The sequence below is a fragment of the Anomaloglossus baeobatrachus genome, chromosome 1 (genome assembly GCF_048569485.1).
Source record: "Anomaloglossus baeobatrachus isolate aAnoBae1 chromosome 1, aAnoBae1.hap1, whole genome shotgun sequence".
Lineage (NCBI taxonomy): Eukaryota > Metazoa > Chordata > Amphibia > Anura > Aromobatidae > Anomaloglossus > Anomaloglossus baeobatrachus.
Genome location: NC_134353.1, coordinates 87,350,445 through 87,373,487, shown reverse-complemented (window position 1 = coordinate 87,373,487; position 23,043 = coordinate 87,350,445). Strand labels below are relative to the sequence as shown.

At 40.7% G+C, this 23,043-nt stretch overlaps 1 protein-coding gene across 10 annotated transcripts in view; it reads left to right on the top strand.

Moving 5' to 3' along the window:
* Positions 1 to 23,043, top strand: part of PROM1 (prominin 1) — a 316,884-nt gene that overhangs the window by 290,996 nt on the left and 2,845 nt on the right. For 5 of the 10 annotated variants that reach the window (XR_012753972.1, XR_012753974.1, XR_012753970.1 and 2 more), the window contains 4 exons: positions 4,240 to 4,263; positions 4,629 to 4,697; positions 15,680 to 15,777; positions 20,611 to 20,647. Coding sequence is in view for 3 of the 10 variants with exons in the window: in XM_075346904.1 (XP_075203019.1) it covers positions 4,240 to 4,263; positions 4,629 to 4,697; positions 20,611 to 20,629 (112 nt within the window). In the remaining 7 variants the exon portion in view is untranslated. Of the gene's footprint in view, positions 1 to 3,893; positions 4,264 to 4,628; positions 4,698 to 15,679; positions 15,778 to 20,610; positions 20,648 to 23,043 lie in introns of those variants that run through there. The other 5 variants (XR_012753975.1, XM_075346904.1, XR_012753976.1 and 2 more) reach the window with 5 other exon arrangements.

Sequence of the window (23,043 nt, the reverse complement as noted above, 5' to 3'; positions counted from 1 at the left end):
CTGAGCGCTGGCTCCCTGCTCTCCTAGTTACAGCACACATCGGGTTAATTACCCGATGTGTGCTGCAGCTACATGTGCACAGAGCAGGGAGCAGCGCACAATGCTTAGCGCTGGCTCCTTGCTCTCCTAGTTACAGCACACATCGGGTTAATTACCCGATGTGTGCTGCAGCTAAATGTGCACAGAGCAGGGAGCGGCGCACAATGCTTAGCGCTGGCTCCTTGCTCTCCTAGTTACAGCACACATCGGGTTAATTAACCCGATGTGTGCTGCAGCTACATGTGCACAGAGCAGGAGCCGGCACTGACAGTGAGAGCGGAGGAGGCTGGTAACAAAGGTAAATATCGGGTAACCAAGGACAGGGCTTCTTGGTTACCCGATGTTTACATTGGTTACCAGCCTCCACAGAAGCCGGCTCCTGCTGCCTGCACATTTAGTTGTTGCTGTCTCGCTGTCACACACAGCGATCTGTGCTTCACAGCGGGACAGCAACAACTAAAAAATGGCCCAGGACATTCAGCAACAACCAACAACCTCACAGCAGGGGCCAGGTTGTTGCTGGATGTCACACACAGCAACATTGCTAGCAACGTCACAAAAGTTGTTCGTTAGCAGCGATGTTGCTAGCGATGTTGCTTAGTGTGACAGGGCCTTTAAAGTAGTGAGTATTTGTGAAGTGTAAAGAAAATGATGAAACAAGAAGAAAATGATATGATTTTCTAAATAATGACATGTATTTGTATATAGCCCACCTGAGTCAATACTTTGTAGGATCACCTTTTGCTACAATTACAGCTGCAAGTCCTTTGGGGTCTTTCTCTTCCAGCTTTGCACATCTAGAGGCTGAAATTTTTGCCCATTCTTTGAAAAATAGCTCTCACTTGGTGAGATTGGATAGAGGCGTCTGTGAACGGCAATTTTCACATTTTGTCAGAGATTCTCAATGGGATTTAGTTCTGACTCTGACTGGGACATTCATACACACACAGGAATATGCTTTGTTCTAAACCATCCATTGCAGCTCTGGCAGGATGTTTAGGGTTGCTGTCCTGCTGGAAGGTGAACCTACTCCTCAGTCTCAAGTCTTTTCCAGCCTCCAACACGTTTTCCTCCAAGATTGCCCTGTATTTAGCTCCATCCATTTATCCAATAAATCTCACCAGCTTCCTTGTCCCTGCTCATGAAAGCATCCCCACAGCATAATGCTGCTTCCACCTTGTTTGACAGTGGGGATTGTGTTTTAAGGGGGATGAAGAATTCCTAAAGCGATTGGCATTCCACTGTAACAGTGGTGCACAAGGAGGACAAATAATGCAAAATCAGAAAAGTCCTGGCTCTCAGGGAAGGTATAACTTTATATCTTTATTTCATCACACTGATCCAACTGAACGTTTCATCTCATTTCAAGCTTTCCACAGAAGTATCAGTTTTCTTGGTGATGTGCAGTGTTAGTTTTGCACTACACATAGCGTTTTGCATTTTACTCAAAAAGTTCTACTTTGGTCTCCTGTGACCAGATCACCTTCTTCCACATGCCTTCATCCACAGCAAGCATGTGGAAGAAGGTGCTCTGGTCGGATGAGAGGAATGAAAACCTTTTTGTGCTGAATCCAAAACTTTGTGGGGAGGCTTTTTTTTCCAGTAGAGACAGGGAAGCTTCAGAGTTGATGAAAAGATGGATGGAGCTAAATACAGGGCAATCCTGGAGCAACATCTGAAGTATGGTAAATTGGAGACAGGAGATGCTTGAAGCTGGATTAGATATTGTGGCGGGAGTGCTTGATACTGGATTTTGGTATTGGAAAAACCCCTGTTTTTTTGGTATACTGCCTCAATGTGATTTCAGTGGAAAAGCTTTGACTTTTCATTATAACAACAGTTAGGACTCTGGGTGTCACTACTGTGAGGTGACGGGAGCTGGATGTGGCTTAGGACCCTCTATGAGCTGAATGTGGTTTTCAAGGTCAGAAACGTTGAGGCCCACTGAACTAGTGGTAAGAAAGTTCAATCATAATCACAGAAGGCAATTTTAACTGTAAGAGCAGTGAGACAAAGGAACTTTCTGCTACATGATGTGGTATTGGTTGAGTCACAAAAGAGGTAGAAGAAGGGCCTGGAAGCTTGCCTTTAAAAATATATTATAAGTTATGGGTATTAGATTCTGTGATGGAACATTGATCCATAGAACTAGTCTCATGCTGAATATGGAATTGGCAAGAAATGTTTCCCCTAATATGGGGCAATTAACATCTGCCTCATGAAGTTTTTACCTTCCTGTAGATTAACATGTTGGGTTATAGATTGAACTTGATGGACGTATATCTACCTTCAACCTTAAAATCTATCAAAGTGTTTTTATAACTGCTTAGTTTATGCTCTTTTAAAAGCTACTTTGAACTGCTGCTCTACTAAGAATCTGCACTCAAACACCATATAGACACACTCCCCACTATCTATGTGAGCTTCTGTGCTCCCCTCTCCAGTGCTCAGAGAGGGAAATGTTTGCTGGTATGTTTTGCGTATAGGTTCTTGCTAGAGCATCAACTCAAAGCAAATTTTAACAGAACATGAACTAGGCGTGGTGGTTGAGAAAGAACATGAAACAATAAGGTAATAAAGTGTTACAAAGATTCATAACTTTGCAGACACGGATCAACCATTAAATCAAAAATGCTTAGTTTTGTCCATCAATTTAAAAAAGGTGTAGTCCTGGAGCTCATGATTTTCTTTGCAGTACGCTAAGCCATTTATTTGTATTGGTAAGATGACATATATGTCTTGCAATATTTCTCAAAAAGTTTTACTTGCATGAATGCTGCTATACTGGCGACTTTAGTGAACATCTGGAGAATATAATATTTTAGGAAATATGTAATATACTGCATGCACTCGTGTATAATCCGACTATTTCTTTACAGTTTTTATGCTAGGCTTATACTCCATTGAGGGTCCCATTTACAGATTATAAAACTAATTTTTTCCCCCAAAACTGAGGGGAAAATGGGGTAGCATTTTATATTCCGGATAAAGATTACCGTGTCAGCGCAACAGAGTGGGGTCACAGGACGGAGGGTTGGCAATACTGTGGCTCCGGACTGTTGTGGCGGTTCTTGAGGGTTGACGATACTGGGGGCTCAGGGGTGTCGTAACGGGCGCCATTGAGCCGGCCAGGGTACCACATTGACCCAGCCGGCGGTTGACGCAATAGAGTTAAAAAAAATGGCCACGGAAGTTTAAGATCTCGGAGAGTTGAAATATCAATCTGTGCACGCGCCACTTCAACGGCCATTTTCTTGAAGTCTATCATGTCAACTGCCAGCCGGCTCAACAGAGCACACAGCCCAGCTCAATTGGGTCCACCACCCACCGAAAGGCTCAGTGGTGCCCACTGAAACACCCCTGAGCCCCCAGTATCGCCGACCCTCAAGAGCAGCCGCAACAGCCCTGAGCCACGGTATGGCTGACCCTCCGTCCTGTGACCTCGCTCCGCCAACCCGGTAAGCTTTATCCAGATTATAAGACACACTCTCATTTTAGCATTACAAATTCTTTTTTCCAATTTTCCTTCTCTAAGTTTGGTGTGTGTCTAATAATCCTAGGCTTATACTTGAGTCAAAAAGTATTCCCAGGTTTTTGTGAAAAACCTAGGTGAGTCGGCTTATACTCAAGTCAGCTTATACTCAAGTATATATAGGGTAATTTAGACCCACAATGAGCTCTGATTTGTTGATCACGTGGTTGGAGAACTTCCATTACAGTTGGTCATTACTTAATGTATATGGTTTTATTGTTTCATGACTTCACCACATGTCCGATACAATTAAAACAAATTTGCTTTGTACTTTCTCACCGAATGTGTCTGTCCTAACTAGTCTTTCTTCTCTTATCTACAGTACCTCTGTTTCAGGGACTTGGCATTTTACTTTATGATAACTGTTTTTACCATTCGACCTCCTCATGCCTCTTTCTTCCGTTTTGATTCACTTTCCGAGAACCTTTATTGCTCTACCTTATCCATGATTCTTCTTGTATTTTGCATTCATCGACAAATCCTATAGATTGCATTGATTATTAATGGTGCTGCGGAAATGGCACTACTAACCAAATGTAAAAAATCAGGACTGACAAAGTCTGACCCGCTAGAGCACAAGCTTATAGATTTTTTTTTTATATCAGTAATTTATTACATACTAACTTTGCAGTTTTAAAAGTAATTTTCCCTCTTTTTATATCTTGTAGTGTTGAGACTGTCCCCATGAAAAAGTAAGCTTTTTATGCAATTTTTGTGTTTTTTTTTTATATAAACTTTACAAAGGGGCTATCTTGTATTTTGTGATACCTTTTTAATGTGTCAGTCTGTGCTTATCTATGTTTTTTATACCAGGATCGCTAATTTTCCAGTAATATGCACGATGAGAGAATATGATATTAACTCTATTTATTTTAATACCGTTTTGGATTTTTATTGCATGGCACTCTTTTTAATTATCCTGTTATTGTCACACAGGATCACTTAGAAATATATATCACGTCACGTTCATTATATTTTTCCACATTGTTGATCTTTTTTTTTTTCCCTTTTTACATGATACATCAATTTATTTTTTCATGCAATTGCTTTATTACAGTATGGAAAATGGTAATTATGGTTATCATAATGAGTATTTATATGGTATACGCAATCCTATTATGACCAGGTAAACCAATTTTTTTTTTTAAGCATGCTTTCTGGTTATCATTCATTTTTATGCATGGTATTTTATTTCTTGCATGGCTTTTGGCTGTCCTATGTACAAGGGCAGGTTGCATGGACATATAACATTTATATTTCCATTTTATTTGATAATCTATTCAGTTCGTTCCTAGTTGAAGGTCTGGTCTTGCTTTCTTTACAAAAAAAGGTTGCAAGCCTGAGAAAACTCCTTTGAAAGGAAACTGTCAGCAGGATTTTGCTATGTAAGCTGAAGACAGCATGGGCTAACACCAAGAATTCAGGGATGCCTGTATTGTTAAGGTCCAAGCTGATGTTTAATTGCAATGTCAGATACAGTATGCAGCCAGAACTACGAGCAGTTCTAGGTGCATATTGCTAACCCCTGCCTAGCAGTCCCAGCCTATAGTAGCATAAATAAAGAGATCTTTATAAAAATATTTAGAAAGATCCTTCATTATATGCTAATGAGGACAGCGACTAGTCGCAAGGGCATTGGTTCCCTTGGCTAGTTGGCCCCCTTAGGCGTGCTAACATGCTAGTGAATGCGCAGCGTCAGAGGCATGGTCGCTCTCCCCTCTGCTGCCACCGCGCCCCAGGCTGGATTTCTGCTCAGTGCGCATGATCCTTGGCCTTCTGGGTGTACGCATCCCAGCTTCAAACTGGTGTAGTACACATGACCGGAAGTGCCGGTGACTTCTGATCATGCGCACTGACCCTAACCCTGGCGTCTGAGGCGGTGCAACAGACATAGGTACGCACGTCACTACCAATGATGCTAGGCAGTGGGCATTGAATAGCATGTTGCACTCTCCTGTAGGCGTGTTACTATGCTAAGAGAGCGGAATGAGTGCGGGAACTAACGCTTTTGTGACTGGTTCCTGCGCTCATTAGCATATCATAAAGGATCTTTAGAAATACTTTTTCTAAAGATTTCTGTATGCATAGTACTAGATACAGGGACGGTTAGGCAGCGATTAGAAATATGCACCCAGAACTGCTCGTGGTCCTGGGTGCATATTGCACCTGACAGGTTCCCTTTAAGCAGCAGGATTTCTCATTGCTCGGACTACAATGTCCCACGCACTGCAGTCTGACACGCCTTCTCCTCTGATTGACACCTCACAGTCAATGTACAGTCTCTATTGAGAGCTTGATGTGAGTGGGGAAGCTCTCTCAGCTCTGTAGCATGCTATATCTAAAAAAATCTGATTGTATGAGAACGGCTGCACCCAGTAATCTAAGTGATGCATCATTGGATTCAGGATCTCTATGTCTACATTATGCTGCTCTCAGATGAGTAATGGTAATAAGTGTCGTATGCTCCACCGAATTCACATACCGTATATATGTTGTGTGGTTTATATATTTTTTAACCAATAGTTATTAAAGGTTACTTTTTAATTGTTACCACGTTTTTCTACACCTCTATGCTCTCAGATGAGGTAGCAAAAATCTGCTGACAGATTCCCTTTAAATAAGCTATTAAACCATAAAAAAAAAATAGTCATCATTCCGATCCTGCGCTTTGTGTACAATATTGTAAAGTAATCCTAACCTGTGACCGAAGGCAACCAAGGGTGTTATATACAGGATAGTTGCCATTATAGTGTTGCATGGAGTAGTTTACTTCATTGGTCACATGTTGTCAGCACTATAGAGGTTTAAACTAAAATTGATGAGGGAACCGTTGCGGGGTGTTTCAGGAGGAATACATTTATTTTCGTACATATTTGGAAAAGTTCTATTTTCCTGGAATCTCCCCTTTTAGGCAATGTCCACACTGCACCTAATGCATAGACCGTAACAAGACCAAAAAAATGTCATTCTTCTATCTGTCTGCCTGGTTATATGTTACTATACTTATTCTGGAACACCTATACCCATGTATAATCACCTAATACAACACTGAAATAGAACACAAATAAAATCAGATTGTCAGCCAAGTATCTGAGTTAAAAAATACACTTTTATTAAATGCAATCTGTCAGCAGATTTTAGCTATGTATTCTGAGAGCAGCATGATGTAGGAGCTGAGAGCCTGATTGCACCAATGTGTAACTTACTAGGCTATGTGTTGCTGTTTCAATGAATGCTTTATCAGCAGGAGATTATCAATACAGGACTAGGTGTCTTGTACCTCTTGGTCAACCATCCAGAAAGTCCATAAAAATGCGGCACTTTTTTGTCCCATCCGTAAAAAAAAAAATTAAGGCATCCATGATTTTATGGAAGCTGAAAAAGATCATACGGATTATTTAAACTGTAATTAGCTTTTTACCATTTAATGTGAATGCAGCCGATGTTTTCATATCAGAATTATGGGCTTTAGATATGGATCACTTATAATCATAATGATTTATTATGGTTTTCCAATGTATCTGTAAATTGTCCAACTGTGATTTTTTGATAAGCTGTCCAGAAAAAATAAGAAGTTCAGTTGGCAACCTTGGTCAACTGCTGTGTGTAAACACCCCCCCACCACAGCTTTATGGCTATGCACTGTGCACAACAATCTGCCAATCAGTGGTGTGGGTGTGGTTATACAGGGCTCAGCATTTTGACCACTTCTAAGTTTGCAGCACAAAAAACAGGACTATATCAAAATAACATCAAGCAGCCAATAAGTGACATATCACTGGAACCAGGGTCTCTTTTCCTACATCATGCTGCTCTCAAATGAGGTGCCAAAAACCTGCTGACAGATTCCCTTGAATACATATGAAAATCAGATAAGTTTATGATAAAAATAAAATCAGATCAAAGAATATCTGTAAAACAGATAGGTAAACCCCAGATATATACAGTATATACAACCCAGTAATACATATATCAGCTATTTAAAATGTAAGATCAGAAGGCAGTATATACAATAACAATACTGATAGAAACAATATATATATATATACAGTCATATGAAAAAGTTTGGGCACCCCTATTAATGTTAACCTTTTTTCTTTATAACAATTTGGGTTTTTGCAACAGCTATTTCAGTTTCATATATCTAATAACTGATGGACTGAGTAATATTTCTGGATTGAAATGAGGTTTATTGTACTAACAGGAAATGTGCAATCCGCATTTAAACAAAATTTGACCGGTGCAAAAGTATGGGCACCTCAACATAAAAGTGACATTAATATTTTGTAGATCCTCCTTTTGCAAAAATCACAGCCTCTAGTCGCTTCCTGTAGCTTTTAATGAGTTCCAGGATGAAGGTATATTTGACCATTTCTGTTTACAAAACAATTCCAGTTCAATTAAGTTTGATGGTCGCCGAGCATGGACAGCACGCTTCAAATCATCCCACAGATTTTCAATGATATTCAGGTCTGGGGACTGGGATGGCCATTCCAGAACATTGCAATTGTTCCTCTGCATGAATGCCTGAGTAGATTTGGAGCGGTGTTTTGGATCATTGTCTTGCTGAAATATCCATCCCCTGCGTAACTTCAACTTCATCACTGATTCTTGCACATTGTCAAGAATCTGCTGATACTGAGTTGAATCCATGCGACCCTCAACTTTAACAAGATTCCCGGTGCCGGCATTGGCCACACAGCCCCAAAGCATGATGGAACCTCCACCAAATTTTACTGTGGGTAGCAAGTGCTTTTCTTGGAATGCCGTGTTTTTTTTCCTCCATGCATAACGCCTTTTTGTATGACCAAACAACTCAATCTTTGTTTCATCAGTCCACAGGACCTTCTTCCAAAATGTAACTGGCTTGTCCAAATGTGCTTTTGCATACCTCAGGCGACTCTGTTTGTGGCGTGCTTGCAGAAACGGCTTCTTTTGCATCACTCTCCCATACAGCTTCTCCTTGTGCAACGTGCGCTGTATTGTTGACCGATGCACATTGACACCATTTGCAGCAAGATGATGCTGCAGGTCTTTGGAGGTTGTCTGTGGATTGTCCTTGACTGTTCTCACCATTCTTCTTCTCTGCCTTTCTGATATTTTTCTTGGCCTGCCACTTCTGGGCTTAACAAGAACTGTACCTGTGTTCTTCCATTTCCTTACTATGTTCCTCACAGTGGAAACTGACTTTTTAAATCTCTGAGACAACTTTTTGTATCCTTCCCCTGAACAACTATGTTGAATAATCTTTGTTTTTAGATCATTTGAGAGTTGTTTTGAGGAGCCCATGATGCCACTCTTCATAGGAGATTCAAATAGGAGAACAACTTGCAAGTGGCCACCTTAAATACCTTTTCTCATGATTGGATACACCTGCCTATGAAGTTCAAAGCTCAATGAGGTTACAAAACCAATTTAGTGCTTTAGTAAGTCAGTAAAAAGTAGTTAGGAGTGTTCAAATCAAGAAATTGATAAGGGTGCCCATACTTTTGCACCGGTCAAATTTTGTTTCAATGCGGATTGCACATTTTCTGTTAGTACAATAAACCTCATTTCAATCCAGAAATATTACTCAGTCCATCAGTTATTAGATATATGAAACTGAAATAGCTGTTGCAAAAACCCAAATTGTTATAAAGAAGAAAGGTTAACATTAATATAATATATTAATATATATATAATGTTTTGTATTGTTCCACATATACTATTGTATTTGTTTCATATATATACAGGGCGGACACTGACGCTGGATGGCCCCTGGGCAAGAGGTGTGCTGGAGGCCGCCTCCTTTCCATAGCAAACTTACAAAAGTCATAATATACACATATTTACAGATGGAGCAATTGTTAACTTGCTTGTTGTATTCTCAGGCATGTAGGATGATGTGCTGCAGATCTATATGTGAAGCAACACTATTCAATGGGGATATTCTGCATGTAGCATGTGTGTTATTTCCTGTACATTATCTACCTCAATAGGTGAACTGTCACTAGTGCAGGGCATTTAAATGGGCTGTTTGCTACCTTATTATTGATGGCCTGTCCTTAGGGGTACTTTGCACACTACGACATCGCAGCTGCGATGTCGGTGGGGTCAAATCGAAAGTGACGCACATACGGCGTCGTTTTTGACATCGGAGTATGTGAATCCTTTTTACTACAATTAACGAGCGCAAAAGTGTCGAAATTGTATCATCGGTGTAGTGCCGGGCATTTCCATAATGTCGCTGCAGCGACAGGTACGATGTTGTTCCTCGTTCCTGCGGCAGCACACATCGCTGTGTATGAAGCCGCAGGAGCGAGGAACATCTCCTACCTGCCTCCACCGGCTATGCGGAAGGAAGGAGGTGGGCGGGATGTTTACGTCCCGCTCATCTCCGCCCCTCTGCTTCTATTGGCCGCCTGCCATGTGACGTCGCTGTGACGCCGCACGACCCACCCCCTTAGGAAGGAGGCGGGTCACTGGCCAGCGCGACGTCGCAGGGCAGGTGAGTGCATGTGAAGCTGCCGTAGCGATAATTTTCGCTACAGCAGCTATCACAAGATATCGCATGTGCGACAGGGGCGGGGACTATCGCGCTCGTCATCACTACAATCAGCTTGCGATGTCGTAGTGTGCAAAGTACCCCTTAGGATAGGTCATCAATTCCAGATCAATGCGGGTGTAAACCCTGCTGATCAGTAACTGTTCCCAGGGTCAGTGGCAGCCGGATGTACTCAGTTGCAGACCAGAACAGTTCAGTTCCATCAAATACAATATATAGTGTCCATGACTGGTTGTTGCTGATCTGCCTCTATTCAAATTGAAAGGGGATGATATGCAGTTCCTGGCCATAGCCACTATAAAATTAACAGAGTGGTACTGTTCTGCTACGCACTTAGTACATCTGAACACCACTGGCCCTGATCCTCTGCAATGTGTGACCTGCCAGATTGCTCCAATGTTCTCTCGATGAGCCAGACGTTACTTCTCAATGTAAGTCTGTGAGAGCCAGACCAAGGCTCTCATAGACTCATATTGAGAGCTTGTGCCTGTTACGTCAGGTCAGTTAGAAGCTATAACCATAAATGAAAACACAGCACATAATGGCAAGAATTGTAACGGGGGCGCTCTTGTCCTGTCTCGCTCTGCACACGGACGTGTGCGTAAACCCATTAAATTTAATGAGTTTACGTATGTCCATGTGGAAACGGACACCACACATACTGGAAAAACGGATGTGTGAAGGAGGCCTAAAACACAGGAGACATAATATTGAACTATCCTACTTCGTGTCCATTTCCCTTCTGGACTCCCGTACGCCTGCATCGGCAGTATGTCCGCCCTGTTAATTATACTTTATACACACACACATATGATCAAAGTACAATAGTATATATGGAACAATACACAAACTAAAATTCAATAAATGTAACTAGACTTCCAAAGTAAACTTATCAATAACGGCCATTAGGAAGAGCGATGAAAACCAGTAAAACTCAAGGTAACTGTAGACAAGAAAATAAACCACAATGCATCAGCAGAAAATCGGGGACCACCACTGTTAACATACGTTCTGCCTTTTCCCTGGATGAAGCTTTCCAATCGAAACACACAGGTGTATTAATATAGTTGTATATTTTACTTGTTCCTTGCCTGCACATCTTTTTCTTTAATGACTTTTGCTGCGCTTTACAATACAATTAAACACCACCCCGATAAAGAAGTTTATTTTTAGTGGTGGTGACTTAAGGCCACTTTACACGCTGCGATATCGGTACCGATATCGCTAGCGTGGGTACCCCCATCGGTTGTGCGACACGGGCAAATCGCTGCCCGTGGCGCACAACATCGCCCAGACCCGTCACACTACTTACGTGCCTAGCAACGTCGCTGTGACTGGCAATCCGCCTCCTTTCTAAGGGGGCGGTCCATGCGGCGTCACAGTGACGTCACTAAGCGGCCGCCCAATAGAAGCAGAGGGGCGAAGATGAGCGGGAGATAACATCCCGCCCACCTCCTTCCTTCCGCATTGTGGCCGGGAGGCAGGTAAGGAGAGTTTCCTCGTTCCTGCGGTGTCACATGGAACAATGTGTGCTGCCGCAGGAACGAGGAACTACATCGCTACTGCAGCAGCAACGATATTCGAGAATGGACCCCCATGTCACCGATGAGCGATTTTGACCGTTTTTGTGACGATTCAAAATCGCTAATAGGTGTCACACGCAAAGTCATCGCTAAAGCGACCGGATGTGCGTCACAAATTCCGTGACCCCAACGAGATCGCTTTAGCAATGTCGTAGCGTGTAAAGCGGCCTTTATGCTTCTGTACGGTATATAGCTACCGTATGTATATTGGGGCTTTATGTTCAGTGCATAGCTCTGGAGAATTTCCTGCGCATGTGCAGAACATAGAGTTAAAAATTCAATGTGAACAGAGTCAGAATGATATTTGCATGCTTAAGCAAAATGGCAATGTTTAAAAGACGGACTGCAGTTATGTATACGTGCTGTGAGCTGGGCTGAGCTATCATTTTGTTTTTTAAGTAGGTCTTATTTAGTGCATGGTTGTTGTTGGCTATTGATAAGTGAAGCATGAGCATATAAATACCTAGTGCCGGTTAGTCTGCTTGACTCGTTGTTGGAAAAGCATATCTAACTAGTCCACCGTTGCCTCTGGCTATGCTGAAAAAATGAGTTAAAACATTTCTCAATTATTCTATTAATACGGTAGAAAATGCACTCTTGCTTGGTAAAATCTGAAAAGGAAACTGTCACAATAAACAGTGGCCCTGAATCATAATTTGTTGAATGGGTTAAGACTAGAGTTGAGCGGATCACTAATAATCCGGGTCCGGCTAAGAGAGAGAGAGAGAGAAAAAAAAAAAAAAAAACCCACAAACCCGGATCGTGCAGCCGGATTCCCGGTCGGAATCGGATCGGACGCTGAAACCGCGCGGATCTGGACTTTTCAAGTTTGGGTCCGCTCAACACTAGTTGAGACACTTTCCTTTCTTGTCTTGTGGTTTTAAATGCCGTTTTGTTTCTTTTTGCCACTAATTCTTCAAAATGGCGCACGTGGTTCATTAATTTAGTACAAAACTAAACGTCTATTTTTTTATTTTTTTGTCTTGAATTGTTTTAGCGACTTTTAGTGCAAAAAGTCACATTTTGCAAAATCTTGCAGAAGATATGCCAAAATACTGGTGTACAAAATAATACACCGGGTGAGAGGGTGGGGAAATAAAGTGGAGTTGCGCCAAATTTTGACATTTTTTTTAAACGGTGATGAAAATAAACATATACAATCACTAAACTCCACCTACAAAATGGAAAGCATAAAAAAGGCAAACACATGTAAAATAGAGTTTAAAAAGAGCAAATAAATTTTTTTAATTGTGTGTAAACAAAAAGGAGGCGCAAAACTAGACAAAAACAGGTGCAAAGGCAATGATGAGTCAGGGCCATGGGAAGCTGAGCAGTTTATATAGTTTCATGGGAAAAGACTCAATATAATTTTTCTTTATATATACCCTCCTGTTCTTTCTATGTTTAGGAGATTTATTGGAGTCATTATATAGGACTGTTATCTGAACTTGTAATAATAGCAAGAGCAGAAAACCAAAAACCTACAGATCATTCTGCTCAGCTTCTTCTGCTCTATGACATGCTGCCCACAGATAGGACTGCACATAAGTAGTGACCGGTTCTCTTTAAATATGTTTTCTAAGATTCGAAAAAGGTCCTGTTTGTTTTTTTTGTCCCCTAAACAACCTTATTCTTGTCCATGGGCTATGTAAGGTATTACAGCTCAGTTACATTAAGGTCAAGGGAGCTAACCTGCTGTACTAGACACAGTCCATGAGCAAAAGTGGTGCTGATTCTGTAAAATAGGTAGACCCCCCTTTTTCTCTAATACCATACAACCTCTTTATTATAAAAAAAAAACTTCATGTAGGGCAATTTGAATAATACTTTAAATATCACCCACAATGAATAGATTAAATATGTTTCCCAATTTAAAGTAACATAATTATAAAGATATTAGAGATTTCACACACAATGACACATTTAAATACATTTGCCAGGATAGGTGATGATCACTTGTTGCCCTACTACTGGGAACCTTATTGATTAGAGCGGAGACTCTAAAGAGGTTTTCCACTACTAATGTGACTCCTTTTCTTTTATCCTAACTGCTCCTAACTAACATTTTCCTAATATACTTCTGCTATCTGCTCCTGTAAGCTCATCTCTAAGAAATTTGTAAATAGAGATAAGCCACCACCCTAGTGTTCGAGTTCGGTTCGTCGAACTTGGGGTGTGTTCGTCGAACACTTTCGAACACCATTGAAAACAATGGCAATCAAACACAAACACATACCAACATGCACAACCACAAATGCACACACACATATTATGCTCACCTTACCTTCCGTTCCATCGCCGGCCTCCTGGGACTTGCAGTTCGCCGGTACAAAACGTGTATCGGGTAACCATCGCGACCGATGCCGGAACATCCGCTGACAGAGCGCTGACGTCAAAGGCAGGAGCCGCTTGCCTCTGATTGGCCAGCACACTGCCTTTGAGTAGCATCTCACAGAGGAAGTTCCTCCCTTGTCGCAATGGTTACCCAATACACATCCTGTAGCGGCGAACTATGTGTATCAGGTAACCATCGCGACGAGGGAAGAACTTTCTCTGTCAGACGCTACTCAAAAGCAGCGCACTGGCCAATCAGAGGCAAGCGGCTCCTGCCTTTGACGTCAGCGCTCTGGCAGCGGACGTTCCGGCATCGGTCGCGATGATTACCCGATACACATCTTGTACCGGCGAACTGCAAGTCCCAGGAGGCCGGCGATGGAACGGAAGGTAAGGTGAGCATAATATGTGTGTGTGTGTTTGTACGTGTTTGTGTGTGTTTGTGTGTGTTTGTGTGTGTTTGTGCATGTGTGGAATGGCACATTAGGGGACCAGGATGGGACATTTAACAAGTTGTGGAAGGAATTGTCTGCATTGGAATGATTTCCTATGGGAAATTTTGCTTTGCTGAACGAGTAACTTGGTTAACAAGCACAGTCCCAGAACGGATTGTTCTCGTTAACCAAGGTTCCACTGTATTAACATTGAATGACAGTATTACTGTGAAAAGCCAGTTACGCTTTTGGTGATCGAACCGTTTTCAAACATAACCTCGAACTGTCGAACTTGAAGCTAATTGTTCGCATTCGTCGAATGACTCAAACATCGCCTAAAACCAGGTCAAATTTGAGATTGACGAACAGTTCGATTCGAACACCGCTCATCTCTATTCGTAAATACTTTTTATTGATATTTTGCTTTGATCCTTTCGGCTGCAAACCAGAATTGGACCAACTGAGCAGGGCAGGTCACAGGTGGGGAGCGGTATGGCCTCTCTGTGAGTGACAGCAGCCTGGGCATGCATGCCCAGATCACACTTAACTCTCCTCTCAGCCCCCAGCAGTGACATGCCCTACTCAGTTGGTCCGATTTTGGTCTGCAACTGGAAAGATCACAGCTACAACAATAATAAAGGTATATACAAGCCTCTTAGAAAAAAACTTACAGGAGCAAGGGTAGCTAGCAGAAGTATATTAGTTAAGAGTTAGGAAGAGTTAGGATAAATGAAAAGTGGTCACATTAGTAGTGGAAAACCTCTTTAAGCCTTGTTGTTCACATACTCTGGCAGGAACTGAGTGCTCCTCTCTCCTGAGCTGCGCACTACTGAGCATTCTTTTGAGTGATCAGTTTGGTGTCAGGATCTTGGGAGCCATTGATCTGCAAGGAATTTAAGGGTCTACAAACTATAAAATATGCCCCAAAGTTTTGTGGAACTTTAATATGAGGTCCTTTCGTTAACTCCGAATAATAATAGCTTACTTGATAATGGGTTTTCTAAACCAGACAACCCTTTTACATGTGGTTTGAGTTTTTCCTATATGTTCTTTATGTTTTGCTAAGAGCTTTTTGCCAGCTTCTGTGTAAAATGTAAAGCTGCATGATTTTAATGTTATAGCTTATAACAATGTTGAATTTTCCTAAATAAATGCTGGCTTACAACTAGTGACTTTTTTTATACTACGTTCCTTAAATTTTCTACTTGAATAGCCTATCTTCATTTGACACTGTGAGTAGATTCCCTCGAGCTTCTGCCCCACCACGTCAAGATGATTGATGAAACCTATCCATTATATGAGATTGTCGAGGTATCATATCTGTTCTCTGTAGCTTGACTCTTGTTTATCATGGCTCAAGTTTTTGCCTCTTTTCTAAGTTCTGCACATTTCTACTACTTTGGTTTCTTCCCAGCTTTTTAACACTGGTGCTTCTGCTACAATCCACATAATTATTCTCAACAATAAAAGTCAAACATTTCTTATAATAAAATGGATAATTATGCGTGAAACAACATATATGAATAGAGATCCATAAGAAAATGCCTGAATATTGGCAGCCCCACTACTGAGAACCCTACGGATTATGGGAATGGAAGTACTGAAGCCTCACTGTACCATACTTCGATTCCACCAGGTTTTCTGTTTTTTGTTTTTTTTTAATTAGTCCTTTAATAAGGAATAAGATAAAAAAAACAAGCATTACTTACTCTATGAATCCCCTGCCACTCTAGTTGAGCTTCTTCTATCAGTATCGGAAGTGATGACTTCCCTACATTAATTATTTGTTGTGCACACTTTAGTGCACATGTGGAAAAGATAAAGTAAACTAAGGTCTAACTCAAAGCTACTGCACCTGACCCACCATGTTCTTGTACAGATTAGAGGTCCCAGCTGTCCAGTCTCTAAAGGCCCCTGCACTGACTGAAACATCCCAAACTGGATGTCTAAGATGACCACTTAACCATTTCTTCCTAAGTGGACACCGAGGGTATCCCATACTACTTTAAGAATCTGGGGGAAGGTGCAGAGTAAAAAATAAGGTAAACTAAAAGTAACATTCTACCAAGAAAGCACTTGGTAGACAGGATGTTATTCCATGCAAGGTCTACTTCAGAAATATCACCAGCAGGAAATGCAAGCCCGGTGAGGCCTTAAATAGTAAACCTGCTGGGTGATAGGACAGTCTGAATTACAGCATTGGAAACACTTGTTGGCAGAAAGGCAATTGAACCCAAAACAACGTATTCAGAACCAGGACAGCGACCAAACCTTACTGTGGCTCAATGGAGAGGGAAATGGACCACAGCAACAACTACCAGATCAAATCTGAGGCATAACATTTTCTGAGCTCTCCACCAAATCACTGGCCTCACTAGTCATGTGTTATACATCAAAAGTCACCACTGAGGCCAGTGATTGACTGCAGTGGTCAAGTGACTGATGTATGAGAGATAACCACCAGCAATACTTGAGTGGCAGGTGATTCAAGGGTTTAAGAATTCTCATTTATTTATTGAGGATTATTCCCTACACCTGGGCAAATGGAAGAAAATCATGCAAAAACGTCCAACTCCCCTAGAAAAAAAGTTACCCAGAATAAACCTTGTGAAGGTGAAATGGAGATGGGCCTTACAGGGAGTACGTATGATTCCCATGGCTGTTCCCAAGATTTGTTTTAATCACACTTTCTACATTATTGAGCTGTAAGTGTTGAGAATAGTTATGTTCTTTAAGAATAATGTTGTGCTCTCGATAAATGTCATCTTTAAGTATTTGTGTAAATGTTATCTTTTTTCCAAAATCAGGCATTTTAATTACTTTTAATTGGATAATTGACTTTTAGAAGTGGTGAAATCAGCTGATTTGTCTGTTTTGGGCTTTGTCATGTCTAAGCTATTTATTATTGTGTTGTTTTATGTTGCATATTAAAGTCTATTGGTATTGTCTATCAAATTAGATTTCAGGGTATTATTAATATTTTATGTAGATGAAATATGATTTTAAAGGTTTTTGGTAGTGAATAAATCAAGATTAGATAAGTGAAATAAATAGTAGGTTAAATGTTAATTGCAATTTTATTTCAAAATTAAAATATGCAGGGATGTTATCACATTTTTTAAGTTTTATTGGAAACTATGTGATATTGAAGGACTACCGTAAATGTTCATAAATTAAAAAAAAAAATGACAAAAGAAATTCAACAAAAATATTTTGCATTAAAAGTTAGATGCTGCAATAGACGCCTGCATTTAACCAACAGATACTAAAGTTGAAACTTAGGGTGGGAAAATATGAGAAAGATGCCCATTCAGTCATGTATTTCGCATTCAGATGAGCATATGAAAAATAATCTGATTTTCATTCACAAAACAGAAGACAATTTTCATCCTTATTGTCATCCATGTTAAATGCACAACACAAAATACAAGTTCATTAGATAATATTTATTATTTGTTATTAGCTTACTTTTATAACGCCATTAGTTTCCCAGTGCTGTACAAACATCGTCATCACTGTTCCCATTGGAGCTCAAAATTGGAGATAAGTGGACCCGTGGCAGTTCGATTTGGCAGGTGCAGCTGGACTTTTGGAAAAGTTTGGTTTGGGTCCTGGACTTGACATAAACCAATATGGAAGTCACTATATGGGCAGTTTGGGTCTCCGCCCACATGCAGCCAACCATGGCCGGATCACTTCCAAGGAGAGTAGGGTTTTTCCAGTTTTTTGGTGCACACTACATCTGATCATGCTGTTGTTACCCTTAGTGCAAGCCGATCAAACACTGCAAGCGGCATTGGGCTGAGCACCAAGCGTATGTGAGCACAGCAATGCTCGTGAAAGTGGTTTGCATACGTAAAGCATCTGATTTCCTAACTTGAACTCTGTTTTTTTTTTGTAAGGTTTGTGTTTGATACGAATACCAAATAGTGAGCCTCAGGTTCGCTCATCTCTACTCGCAATCTAAATTCGTTATTAGTATGTCCTTGGAGCGTGAGAGGAAACCAACGCAAAGCAACAGTGTTAACCACTGAGCAAACGTGCTGCCCATAGCAATATAGTCATAAAAATCGGATGCTATATGGATGATCTGGAAGTACAATGCAAGCAGTGATACAAGAGCACCAATCCATGTCACAGCTATACAAGTTTACGCACCAATAACATATGCCGAGACGGATTACAGTGAACTATTTTAATATATTCAAGAAGAAATCGACAAGACACCAAAAGAAGACTTAATTATTACCATAAGAAACTTGAATGCCAAAGTAGGTCAAGGCAAACATGGAACCGTTCTTGAAAACTTTGGACTTGGTCAACGAAATGAGTCTGGAGGAAGATTAGTTGACTTTTGTATGACAAATCAACTATCCATCATGAACACCTTCTTCCAAAATCACAAAAGGAGAACTTACACATGGTCATCACCAAATGGACAAATCTCATACCAAATATGGAAGATAATAGCGCATGGTGCGATTTTATATTCACATGAAAACTCAATCCATGTGCGAAAACTGTCATCTTAACAGCCCTATTGAAATACATTGTACAATTTTTATATGGACCGCAATGTCATGTTAGGTACAGGGAAGTACCAAGCGAGCGCTAAAAGGTACGGGAAGAGGACTCCTGCATCTAGTCAAGGGGGAGATGGTGACACCTGACCAAACCTACTGTTGGTCCCTGGGGTCCCTCATCACCCTAGATAGGTTCCACACCCATGCGCCTAGCCGGATACCTGACCCTAGGAATCCCTAGTGCTGAAGCCTAATTGGGGAACGGGTGGGATGAGCTCTTTGTCAACCCCACTAAACGCTAAAGGAGGACACAAGAAGGAAACACAGGAGAAAGTGCATGAACTATTTATCCACAGATGACTCAGGCAGGAGTTCAGCAAAGCTTCAGCAACTATACTATAGAGAAGAGCAAGAAACCTGGTTGCAACCAGAGCTAAAGTGAACTGAATAATATCACTAGCACCCGTCCAGGGAAGATGGGAGTATTTTAGCACCAAGAGAATACTGATAATCAGCAGCTAGGTGGAAGATCAGCTCCTGCTGAGACCAAAGAGGAGAGATGAAAATCTAGCAGGAAAGCTACCTATTACAATAAATACCAACAGTAGGAACAATAGAAAATCATAGACCGTTTTGCGCAGCAAACACTGTGACCTTCTATTGCCAGAAACCACATGACTGTCTGTTACCCATGACACACCCGTGACATGGAATTATCCATATAACACACTTGCCCTAAGGACTCGTTAACACTACTGTATTTTTCGGTCCAAGTGTAATTCGTGAAAGAACGGACAGCATTTAGACCAATGTTCTTCAATGGGACAGAGCAGATGAACTTTTTTTTCATTGTCAGCATGCTGTGATTTTACTTTTCAAGTCCATGGGTATAAGAAAAAAATTGGATGGCACGATATGATATCCTATTCTTATGGATTCTTATGGATACATTGGAATTCTGTAACTTAGGAAACTGTAAATGCTCCTGCAAATTACTTATAGCTGCTGTAAAAAAAAAAATGGATTGTATGTGAATTGCACATGTATGAGAAGTGAGGAAAAAAATTATCCCATTTTTCTGGATTAAATCAGACCAATTATTTTTTTATATATATATATATATATATATATATATATATATATATACCGTATGTGTGTATATATATATATATATATATATATATATATATATATATATATATATACCGTTGAGTGACCCTCCCACCCTTAACCTATTTTGTAACAAGCATCTTTATGGTCACTGACTACATAGAACAGGTTAACATAAATGTTGACTTAAATGGAGGGTTTTCTTAATGTCTAGGAAAAGTATCTAAAACTTCTCCTATTTCCATCACCAGAAATAAAAATTAATATATGTTCAATTAATAAAAAAATAAATAATCATCTATATGTTGCCAATTTTGCAAGGGAAAGGTTAAAGAGTAAGGTCTATAGGTGAAAGTGTAGATTAGAGCAGGACTCCTGACCAATTATTCTGTAAAATTAAGTTATTCTTTAAACAATAGAAATCCATAAAAAGAAAAAAAAAGAAAGAAAAAAGTGTAAACTTTTTATGTTGTTGTTAACATATTAAATTATCTTCCTTTGTTCATTTCAGTGCTATGGAACAGTGGTAGAAAACAATGGAGCTCATGGTAAGTACAGCTACAGAAGAGCCGACCCAAAGTGTGGTGACAATACAAGTTACGTTCCTGCATAACTAAGACATGTAAAGTAAAGAATTTCAGTTAATGAATGGAGCATAGACATGAAGATGAAAGGCTTTTACATTTAAGGCTGCAAAAAAAAGAAGCTGTTGCAAGTCAGAAACTTGGAAATCATAAAGCACATGAGTAAATTTCTTAGGAAGATTTTATAGATCAAATTACCCGTGAGGAACATTCCAAGCAAACCGCCAATGACAATGGAAAGTCCCTACACATATCGCCTTGGGCCTCTTTTCTGAAATTTCTGGAAGATTGAAAATAATTGTAAATTTATCATACCGAGTGATATAGAGTTAACAGGAATATAACCAAAATATCCGAAAGGTAGAAAAGTTTTGTTTTTTTCGAGCAGTTTAAGTGACAACAAGCCTGAAGTCTGTTATCATTTGCCATATACTGAAAGTGAACTTGTCAGGTCCCCTATTCACCCAGAATCACGAGGAGTTCTGGGTGCATATTGCTAATCCCTGCCTAACAGTCCCAGGCTGTAGTAGCAGAGATAAAGAGATCTTTAAAAAAATTATTTCTAAAGATCTTTTATGATATGCTAATGAGGTCAGGGACTAGTCACAAGAGTGTTAGCTCCTGCGCTCATTTCACCCACTTTTCAGGTTAGCACACCCAAAGGGGAGTGCTAACATGCTACTCAGTGCCCATTGCCTAGCGTCATCCGCAATGACGCACATACCTGTGTCCATTGTCACTGCTTCAGAACGTCGGGTTTAGGGACAGTGCACATATTCAGAAGTCCCGGCACTTCCAGTCATGTGTAGGACACCTCTCTGAAGCTGAAATGTGTACACCCAGCTTCATAGTGTGTATGACCAGAAATGTGGTGAATTCTGATTATGCACACTGACCCTAAACCTTGTGTTCCGAAGAGGTGACAACGGACACAGGTATGCGCCTCACCGCTAATGACCCTGTGGGTGTGCTAAAATGCTAAGAAGACGGACTAGTCGAGAGAACTAACGCCCTTACGACTAGTCTCTGCGCTCGTTAGCATCTCATAAAGAATCTTTAGAAATACTTTTTTTAAGATCTCTTTATGTATGCCCTAACTGTCCCTGGATACAGGGACAGTTAGGCAGGGATTAGCAGTATACACCCAGAACTGCTCGTGGTTCTGGGGGCATAATGCACTCGACAGGTTCCCTTTAAGAGGGTTTTCTGGGTCCCAGGACCATGATGAGATGTGACGTCGGTACAATCACTGCTCATCACTAATCATTTATTTTATATCACCATCCCTGCACAGCTGTGTAGCCGAAAACCCCTGTGTGAATGGAAAAATTAAAAGTTGCTTCCATTATATTCTCAAATTGGTGGATAAACCCATAAAGATTACAAAAAAAAACAAAATATAAAATGTGCCCCATGGTTCAAGCAGCTAAGACTGACAGTGCCTACTCCCGCAATGTAAAGTGAGAGAAATTGCTTCACTGCAGAACCAGGCTACTAAAAAAGATCCATATAAAACGGTAATAAACAGTTGCTGACAAACACACAAATTCAATAATGCAATGAGCATACAGTTAATTAACTATGGAGGCCTCATACACCATTCTCATCAGTTCTAATAATTGTATTTAACAAGGTATACAGTTTGTGTTGTGAAATCTGGTGACAGATCCACATTGATAGTGACATATGACCAAGGAATTTATTTCTCTAGGGTATATACAGTCATTCCTGAAAGTATTGGCATGTTTAAAATTGTATTTCTCCCAGAATTTTATTGCAATTGCACATGTTTTGTTATACACATGTTTATGTTCATTGTGTGTATTGAAACAACACAAAAAAGCTGAGAAAAAGGCAAACTGAACGTACAGTACAGACCCAAAGTTTGGATACACCTTCTCATCTCTAGAACAACTGTTAAGAGGAGACTTTGTGCAGCAGGCCTTCATGGTAAAATAGCTGCTAGGAAACCACTGCTAAGGACAGGCAACAAGCAGAAGAGACTTGTTTGGGCTAAAGAACACAAGGAATGGACATTAGACCAGTGGAAATCTGTGCTTTGGTCTGATGAGTCCAAATTTGAGATCTGTGGATTCAACCACCGTGTCTTTGTAGGAAAGGTGAACGGATGGACGCTACATGGCTGGTTCCCACCATGAAGCATGGAGGAGGAGGTGTGATGGTGTGGGGGTGCTTTGCTGCTGACACTGTTGGGGATTTATTCAAAATTGAAGGCATACTGAACCAGCATGGCTACCACAGCATCCATCTTGCAGCGGCATGCTATTCCATCCGGTTTGCGTTTAGTTGGACCATCATTTATTTTTCAACAGGACAATGACCCCAAACACACCTCCAGG